This window comes from Priapulus caudatus, unplaced genomic scaffold, assembly GCF_000485595.1.
Source record: "Priapulus caudatus unplaced genomic scaffold, Priapulus_caudatus-5.0.1 Scaffold170, whole genome shotgun sequence".
In the NCBI taxonomy this organism is placed as follows: domain Eukaryota; kingdom Metazoa; phylum Priapulida; class Priapulimorpha; order Priapulimorphida; family Priapulidae; genus Priapulus; species Priapulus caudatus.
In genome coordinates, this window is record NW_014577231.1 from 544,871 (window position 1) to 554,891 (window position 10,021).

The following is a 10,021-nucleotide window of genomic DNA, read 5'->3' on the forward strand; positions in this document are numbered from 1 at the left end:
TATATATATATATATATATGTTTGTGTGTATAAAAATCTATGTCTTAAAATTTAGTGATGTGGGGGCATACATCATTATATGGATGAAACAGATTAATAACTGCCAGGACAAACAAATGTAGAGCAGAATTTTTATAGATTCTGAGACCTTCTTTTAAACAGATAATTACGATGTCAGTGCCTTTTGGACATTTTTCGATTCCCCTGACTTTTTTGTCCTGGTTTGCCTCCATGGCTTTTCTTCACTTTCTTTCGTACACCCAATGCATCTTCTGTATCGTCAGCATCATCAGCATTTTTTGCGCCCCCTGCTGGTCGTTTCTTTTTGTTGTCTTCCATGTCTCTCAACTCCTGTCAAAGAAGAGAGTGAAGTTATAGAGACCTTCGACGATAAAACCTGTGCAGTATTCCATTACGATCGGCTGCGAAACGACACTGCATATACAGCTACTCTACATGATAAACCCGCTTCCAGATGGACCAAAGCTACTCTCCGAACAGATCACTAACAATTGTTCTCAACATATCGGATATAAGCATAGCTATTGTGCATCACATAACAATACATGGCCATACTAAAAATAAATGCTTGTATCTCTGTTAGCTCTGTTGACTTGTGTCATTAGGATTTTTTTTATTCATTTAAAATATGCTACAAATAACGCAAGTGAGAGAAAGTTCTTCTCAAGACACATTTCGGAAGAAAAAACAGGTTGGTTTACCATTTTGGCAATCCGCTGAGCTTCGGACACCCTCTCCATTAGTAGCATAACCTCCTGCTCCTCGCTAGGATATAGTGTCAGCTGCTTGCCTATTAGATACTCTATTCGCTGGTACAGCTCAACATCGTACCTGCAAGACCAGAGGAGCGTTGTAAACACGGTCTTAGGTTATGCCAATTTCTGGGTTTCGTCGATATTCTATTAGGTCGTTCGATGCACGGTGTTTCGCTACACTTGTGTTTAAACACGAGTAAATTTGAAGAACAAATTAGTGTGAATTTTGCAACGTGTTTTTGTCAATTTATTAATATAGAATTAATCCTACATTCTCCAGTTCTAATGTACATATATGTGTGTTGTGTGTGTAGGTGTGTGTGCATGCCGGTATGTATTTTTTATGACACAAAGAAAACTAATTTCTAGAGTGGGAAGAAACCGAGACAATCAGCTTAACAAACACTATCAAGTTGTCACAATGTTGTACTACAATAACTGTGAGATAAACCTCATCGCTTATTCTGGTCTACATACTGTGTAACGAACGTAATGGCCTTGCCACTCCTGCCCGCCCTAGCAGTTCTTCCAACTCTGTGAATGTAGTCCTTAGAGTGCGTCGGGATGTCAAAGTTCAGCACAACGTCGACATGCGGAATGTCTAGGCCCCTTAATTTGAAGCGATATTGAAAGAAAATCTCTAATGATGACCACTTCAACACACAACCGAAACAAAACACATGTTATAGTAAAATATGGCAGCCATAAGATTCGCTTACTGTCGTCTATGTCTATTTTCAATGTAACAAAATTTAAAATAAAATAGTAAGAGATGCCACACCGAAATCCACAAGCGAATAATCAGAACTAAAAACCATCCTTGCGATGCCTCGTTGCCGAAATACTGCGAATCAAATCATTGGAATTTCTCACCGCAATTTTTGTGCCAACATTTTTTACGCGACAGTTCGATTACGCTAACAAGAAAATCGCACGTCGTCAATATCAAAATGCGATTAAAACGCGCACGTGCAAGCGCTAACGAGAATTAATTTACCAAAACGCGACGCGAGGAATACTGTACACGCTGTATATTTCGCGGTGGTTTAATTTTCGCGAATTTCGCGAACACGTCCCCGACCGCAAAAATAACAACACGCGAATAATTCATACCGGATAATTCATAATTCACCGACCGCGAAACTAACCACTCGGGAAATTATCTGTAAATTCCGTCTGAATTCGCAAAAATATCTGTACGCGAAAAATACGGCGTATACAGTACCTGCTGGCGACGTCCGTCGCCACGAGGATGGAGCGCGTCTTGCTCTTGAACTTGTTGAGCGAGCCGAGGCGCTTGTTCTGGCCCATCTGGCCGTGCAGCGGGATCGCGTTGAGGCCGAGGTTGCGCAGCATCAGCGCGACGCGCGTCGTGTTGTTGCACGTCGAGCAGAATATCATGAACGAGTTTCCGGCGAGTTCGTTGAGAATCGACACCAGGTAGCAGTCCTGTGCACGTGAGAAAAGGTTAACTGACACCAGGTAGCAGTCCTGCATGCATGAGAACAGGTTAATCGACACCAGGTAGCAGTCCTGCGTGCATGAGAACAGGTTAATCGACACCAGGTAGCAGTCCTGCGCGCGTGAGAACAGGTTGCATGCAGGACTGTCTACTGGTGTCGATTAAGCCTGTTCTCATGCACGCATGACTGCTACCTGGTGTCGATTAACCTGTTTTCATGCAATGCAGGACTGCTAACCTGGTGTCGATTAACTCTGTTCTCACGGCATTGCAGGAACTGCTACCCCCCCTGGTGTCGATTAACCGTTCTCAATGCATGCAGGACTCCTACCCTGGTTGTCCCCCGATTCCATGTTACTCATGCACGGCAGGACTGCTACCTGCGTGTCGCTTAACTTGTCTCACGCACGCAGGAACTGCTACCTGGTGTTGATTAACCTGTTCCACGTGCGCAGGACTGCTACCTTGGTGTCGATTAACCTGTTCTCACGTGGCACAAAGAAACTGCTAACTGGTGTCGATAACCTGTTCTCACACACGCAGGACTGCTACTGGTGTCGATTAACCTGTCTCAACACACACAGGACTGCTTACCTGGAGTGTCGATTAACCTGTTCTCACGTGCACAGGACTGGCTACGCTGGGTCGATTAACTTTTTGCTCACTGGAGCTATCAGGACCGTGGCCGAGGCGCCGGTGAATTGTGATCGATTACCCACTTGTTCGTCACACACGCAGACTGGCTAGCCTGGTGTCGATTAACCTGTTCTCACGCGTATCAGGACTGAGCCGTACATGGTGTCCGATTAACCTGTTCTCCACGCGCACAGGACTGCTACCTGTGTTCGATTAACCTGGGTTCTCACGCGTAACAGGACTGCCTACCTGGTGTCGATTAACCCTGTTCTCATTGCATGGCAGGACTGCTAGCCTGGTGTCTGATTAACTTGTTCTCACGCGCCCACCAGGACTGCTAGCCTGGTGTACGATTAACCTGTTCTCACGTGCGCAGGAACTGGCTACCATGGTGTCGCATTAACCTGTTCTCACGCCGCCGCAAGGACTCGCTACCTGGTAGCTCGATTAACTCCTGTCTCAGCACACGCAGGGACGCTACTGGTGTCGATAACTTGTTCTCAACGTGCGCAGGACTCTACGTGTGTGGTCGATTAACTGTTTCTCACGCGCACAGGAGCTGCTCCCTGGTGTCGGTAAACCTGTTCTCGACGCGCACAGGAATGCTACCTGGTGTCGGTTAAGCCTTTTCTCCAACGTGCGCAGGACTGCTATCCAGTGGTGTCGATTAACTGTGTCTTCACGCGCGCAGTAGACTGCTTACCCGTGGTGTCGATTAGACTTGTTCTCAACACGCGCAGGACTGCTACCTGGTGGTTCGATTAACCTGTTCTCACACGTGCGGGCAGGACTGACACCTGTGGTGTCGGTTTAACCTGTTTCTCACGCGCACAGGAAAAATGTCTACGTGGTGTCGGTTACACCTTTTCCTGCAACGCACGCAAGGACGGCTACCTGGTGTCGATTAACCTGTTCTCACGTGCGCAGGACTGCTACCTGGTGTCCGATTAACCTTTTCTCAGCGCGCACAGGACTGCCATACGCTGGCGTCGATTATACCAGAGGCCGTGTTCAAGGAAGAGCGAAGTGCTCGCGCACGAACGCAGCGCCTCTTGAACGACACACGAGCGCTTGCTTGTGCGCTATCGCGTTGATCAAAGCATGCGGCCCGCCATGGAGGGTTACTCAGGGCAGATTTTAAATCGGCGCAGATTTTAATGTTCTTCGAACAAGTACTGTTAAAGAATTAGCAGACGAAAATTGATACGAATTGAATTTAGAAGTAAATAAATGAATGAAAATGAAATGAAGTTGAAAATAGATTAACAAATTGACGTCAGAAATCGTAGATTCGCGATTCGGGCCAGATTTCCCGTCGGCCATCTTGTAAACAACTCGCGCCGCTGAGGCGAAGCAGCCTCTCAGCTTGCGCGCGCGTCAGTGTCGTTCAGAAGGCGACGCGCTTCGGCGAGGGGGCGCGTCGCATCTTCTGAACATGCTCTGTTCTCACGCGCGCAGGACTGCCACCTAGGTGTGCGATTAACCTGTTTCTCACGCACACAGGACGCTACCTGGTCGTCGATTAACCTGTTCTCAACGCGCGAGCGACTGCTAACCTGGTGTCCGATTAACTTTGTTCTCACGCTGCGCAAGGACTGCTACCTGGGTGTCGATTAACCTGTTCTCACGCATGCAGACTGCTACCTGGTGTCGATTAACTCTGTCTCACGCGCCGCAGGAACTGCTACCTGGTGTCGATGTAACTTGGTTCTCACACACGCAGGACTGCTACCTGGTGCGAATTAACGCTGTTCTCACGCGTGACAGGACTGCTACCTGGTGTCGATTAAGGCCGCCGGCGACCCCGCCTGTTCTCACGCGCACAGGAACTGCTAGCCTGCGCTGTCGATTAACCTGTTCTCATGGCCATGCAGCGACTGCTACCTGGTGTCGATTAACCTGTTCTCAATCGCCGCGCAGGAACTGCTAACCTGGTGTCGATTTAACTTGGTTCTCATGCACGCAGGACTGCTACCTGGTGCGATTAACCTGTTCTCATGGCATGCAGACTGCCTACCTGGTGTCGAATTAACCTGTTCTCATGCATGGCAGACTGCTACCTGGTGTCGATTAACCTGTTCTCATGCATGCAGGAAGCTGCTACTGGTGTCGATTAACCTGTTTCTCAACGCGCGAGGACTGCTACCTGGTGTCGTTTTAACTTGTTCTGCATGGCACGCAGGACTGGCTACCTGCTCGTCGATTAACCTGTTCTCATGCATCAGCGCACTGTACCTGGTGTCGATGTAACCTGTTTCTCATGCAGCGCAGGACTGCTAACTGGTGTCGATTAACCAGTTCTCATGCATGGGCAGGAGCTGGCTACCCTGGTGTCGATTCAACGCTGTTCGACGCATGCAGGACTGCTACCTGGTTGTCCGATAACCTGTGGTTGCCTCACGCGGCGGCAGGACCTGGGCTACACTGGTGTCGATTTACCTTGTTTCTTCATGCACGCAGGACTGCTACCCATGGTGTCGATTAACCTGTTCCTGCATGCCCATGCAGGACCTGGCTCCGGTGTCGATTACCTGTTCTCAATGCAAATGCAGGACTGCTACGCTGGTGTTCGATTAAACTCTGTTTCTCAACGCGCGCGAGGACGGCTACCTGTGTCGATTAAATCCTGTTCATCGCCGTGTTGCATGCACAGGACTGCTACCTGGTGTCGATTAACCTGTTCTCAATGGGCATGCAGGACTGGCTACGGGTTGTCGATGTAAACCCTGTTTCTCACGAAGACACGAGGACATTGCTACCAATTCGCGTGTGTCGAGATTAACCACACCATGTTCGCTGGCAGCGTGCGGCAGGACCCTGTTCTACCTGGCGTCGATTAACCCTGTGTAACTGCACGCAGTAAAACAGGCGACGTGCCTACTGATGTTCGATTAATCCTGCTTCTAACCATTCGAAGCCGCAGGGATAATTAAGAAATGCTATGAAACTACTCTGGTGTTGGAAATATTATAACTCTCTCTTTTGTTACTCAACTTCACTGCAGGACTGCTACCTGGCTGTCGATCTCTTTAAACCTGGTTATATGCTTGCGGCAACATGCGTACCAGGAGGCCATGCTTACTGGTGTCCGATTAACAACCAGTATCTCATGCATGCACGGTATCGGACTACCAAGGCCTGGTGTCGATTAAACCTTTCTCACGCATGCAGGACTGCTACCTGTGTCGATTAACGCTGTGCGACATGCACGCAGGACAATGATAACCTTGGTGTCCGGATTAACCTGTTTCACGCAGTACAGGACTTGAAACACCTGGTGTCGAACTTAACCAGTTCTCATGCATGCAGGACCTGCTTACCTGGTGTCGATTACTCTGTCTTCACGCGTCTGGCAGGACTTCTACCTGGTGTCCGATTAATCCTGTTTCTCAACCGCACGGCGCAGGACCTGCTACTGGTGTCGGATTTAAGCACTGTTGTCTCACGCCGCAGCAAAGGACTGGCTAGCCTGGTGTCGATTAACCTGTTGCCTTCATCAGGCAATGCAGAGACTGCTTCTGCGCTGCGATGTAACCTGTTCTGCAGCGTGCGCAGGACATTGACTACCGAGGCGAGATACAGTGTGGTCGAATTAACCAGTCGTTTCCTCCATCCTACTGCCCAAGGTGACTGTGCTATCGGTGGTGTCGATTAACGCTCGGTTCGTCAATGGCCGAGTTAGAATACATCATTTCATCATTTTCTTAAAGGCAGTGAGTGCTGACCGTTGAGGTGTGTCTGTATTGAACTATCCTTTTGTCTCGATCGGGCATTGCAGGTAGGCGGTACAATTTTGTCTTTTATCGGCATGAAGAAGTGGACGTTAAAATTTAAAAATCGTTCTCTCCTAAACCGCGGTCATGTTGGGACAGGACTGCTAACTGGTGTTCCTCGATTAAGAGCAACTGTTCAAGTAACCAGACGCACAAAGTGGCGCATCTAATGCCATCCGATTAGATTGCCCTGTGAATTAAAGTGGTCGCCATTTAATTAACCTGTTTAAATCACAAATATTAGACTAAATAGTCCAATAAGCAGGACATAATATGACTCGCACAACAATTATGGTGTCGCACTTTAAAAAAAACATGTTCTGCAACGTGGCGGAACAGCTAATAGTATGACTGCTACAAAATAAGGTGAACTAATAGCTATTAAACAGACAGGGCACTAAAGGGTTAATCAGACGTAGAACTGAACGCCTCAAATCGAACGCTCGCATGGGCACGAACGCAGTGCAAGTGCATATCTTGAACGACACACAGAATGCGCTGCTGTGCGCTCGCTTGATCAAAGATGGCGGCCCTCACCATTGGGAGGGTATATTTACAGGCAGATTTTATTATTCTGTCGTATCGAACAAGTAGCTGTTAAACACGCAATTTAGCAGTACGAAATTGATACGAAATTGGAATTTATAAGTAAAGTAAATGAATGAAAAATGAAAATTTGAAGTTGCAAAATAGATTGCAAATGTAGACGAATTCAAGAAAATGTTAGGATTCGGTATTGCCGCACAGATTTCTCGCCGTCCGTCCATCTCCATGTAAAACACGACTCGGCGCTGCTGAAAACAAAAGGCCCGGAAAGCCCTTCTCAGCTTGCGCGCGCGCAGTGTCGTTCAGGAAGGCGAAGCGGCTCGTGAGCGTTCCTATCACGTCGAACACCGCCTCTAGTTCTCCACGCGCCAGTGACTGCAACGTCTGGCTGTGCCGGATTACATTAACATGTTTCTCTATAATCGCATGCAGGACTGCTACCTTGGTTCGATTACCTGTCTCAATGCACGCAGGACTGCTACCTGGTGTCATATACCTGTTCTCACGCGCGCAGGACTGCGCTTACCTGTGTCGATTTAACCTGTCTCACGCGCACAGGACTTCTAGCCTGCGTGCGATTAACCTGCATTTCTTCACGACGCGATTACAGGACTTGCCTACCTGGTGTCGGATTAACTTGTTACTCACGCGTACAGGAGCTGCGTCCCTGGTGATCGATCTAACCAGTTCTCATGCATGCAGGATACTAGCGGACCTGGAATGCGATTAACCTGTTCTCATGCACCAGGACATGCCTACCTGGTGTGAGTTAACCTGTTCGTCATGCATGCAGGTACTGCCTACCTGTGATGCAGTTGACCCCTATTTCTCACGTGCACACGGTACGCTGATGTACTGGTGTCAGATTCTCAACGAACTCGCCGGAATACTCGTTCATGATAATTACTGGCTCGACTCGTGGCAACCAACACGACGCGCGTCGGGCGCTGAATGTCGGCGCAACCTCGGGGCCTACAGAACGCGATCCCGCGCTGCCACGGCCAGATCGGCCAGTAACAAGCGTCCTCGCTCGCCTACCAACAAGTTCAGAGCAATGACGCGCTCCATCCTCGTGGCGACGGACAGTCCGCCAGCAGTACTGTATACGCCCGTATTGTCGCGTACAGATATTTTTGGCAATTCAGACGGAATTTACAGATGAATTTCCGAGTGTGTTAGTTTCAGGCGTCGGCTGAATTATGAATTATCCGGTATGAAGTATTCGCGTGTGTGATTTTTGCGGTCGGGGACGTGTTCGGAAATTCGCGAAAAATACAACCAGCGAATAGTATCTACTACGCGTTACAGTATTCCTCGCTGTCGCGTTTTGGGTAAATTAATTACTCTGTTAGCGCAGTTGCAACGTGGCGCGTTTTTAATTCGGGCATTTTGATATGACGACGGGCATTTGTTTGTTTAAGCGTAAATCGAAGCTGTTCGCGTAAACAAATGTTGGACACAAAAATTGGCGGTGAGAAAATTCCAATGATTTGATTCGGCAGTGAATTCTGGCAACGCAGGCATCGCAAGGATGGTTTTTAGTTCTGATTATTCGCTTGTGGATTCGGTGTGGCATCTCTTACTATTTTATTTTAATTTTGTTACATTGAAATAGACATAGACGACAGTAGCGCGAATCTGTAATGGCGGCCATAGTTTTAGCTTATAACATGTGGTTTTGTTTCGTTGTGTGTCTGAATGTGGTCATCATTAGAGATTTCGTTCAAAATATGCTTCAAATTAAGGGGCCTAGACATTCCGCATTGTCGACGTGTGTGTCTGAACTTTGACATCCGGACGCATCTAAGACTACATCACAGAGTTGGGAAGAACTGCTAGGGCGGGCAGGAGTGGCAAGGCCATTACGTCGTTACACCAGTATGTAGACCAGAATAAGCGATGAGGTTTATCGTCACAGTTATTGTAGTAACAACATTGTGACAACTTAATAGTGTTTGTTGTAAGGCTGAGTTGCTCGGTTTCTTCCCACTCTAGAAATTTAGTTTTCTTATGTGTCATAAAAATACAGTACCGGCATGCACACACACCTACACACATCAACAACACATAGATGTACATTAAGAACTGAGAATGTAGGATTAATTTCTATATTAATAAATTGACAAAAAACACGTGCAAAAAATTCATCACTAATGTTGTCTTCAATTTACTCGTGTTTTAAACACAAGTTAGCGAAAAAAAATACACCGGTGCATCGACGACGAACCATAATAGAATATTCGACGAAACCCAGAAAGTTGCATAACCTATCACCGCTGATTGTACAACGCTCCTCTGTCTTGCAGTGTACGATGTTGAGCGCTGTAGCCAGCGAATAGAGTATCTAAGATAGGCAAGCAGCTGACACTATATCCTAGCGAGGAGCAGGATGTTATCGCTACTAATGATGAGGGTGTCCGAAGCTCAGCGGAGTTGCCAAAAAGGGGGGGGGGGGGGGGGGGGTAAAACCCTTGCTTTTTCTTCCGAAATGTGTCTTTGAGAAGAACTTTCTCCTCAATTGCGTTATGATTGTAGCATATTTTTAAAGTGAATAAAAAAAAACCTAAGACACAAGTCAACAGAGCTAACAGAGATACAAGCATTAATTTTAGTATGGCCATGGTATTAGTTATGTGATTGCACAATAGTCTATGGCTTATAATGCCAAATGTTGAGAACGAATTGTTAGTGATCTGTCGGAGAGTGCTTTGGTCCATCTGGAAGCGGGTTAGCATGTAGAAGTAGCTGTATAGCAGTGTTCGTTTTCGCAGCCCGATCGTAATGGAAGACTGCACAGGTTCTTTCGTCGAGGTCTCTATAACTCACTC

The 10,021-nt window shown here is 47.4% G+C and overlaps 1 protein-coding gene across 1 annotated transcript in view; it reads right to left on the reverse strand.

Annotated features, from left to right (window-relative positions):
- Positions 1 to 6: 6 nt before the first annotated feature.
- LOC106806634 (probable ATP-dependent RNA helicase DDX47) overlaps positions 7 to 10,021 on the reverse strand; it is a 27,150-nt gene continuing 17,135 nt past the window's right edge. The window contains exons 7-10 of the mRNA XM_014808637.1: positions 2,002 to 2,225; positions 1,254 to 1,385; positions 723 to 852; positions 7 to 351 (exon numbers count right to left, since the gene is read on the reverse strand). Coding sequence (XP_014664123.1) covers positions 175 to 351; positions 723 to 852; positions 1,254 to 1,385; positions 2,002 to 2,225 — 663 coding nt within the window. The 3' untranslated portion in view covers positions 7 to 174. The remainder of the gene's footprint in view (positions 352 to 722; positions 853 to 1,253; positions 1,386 to 2,001; positions 2,226 to 10,021) is intronic.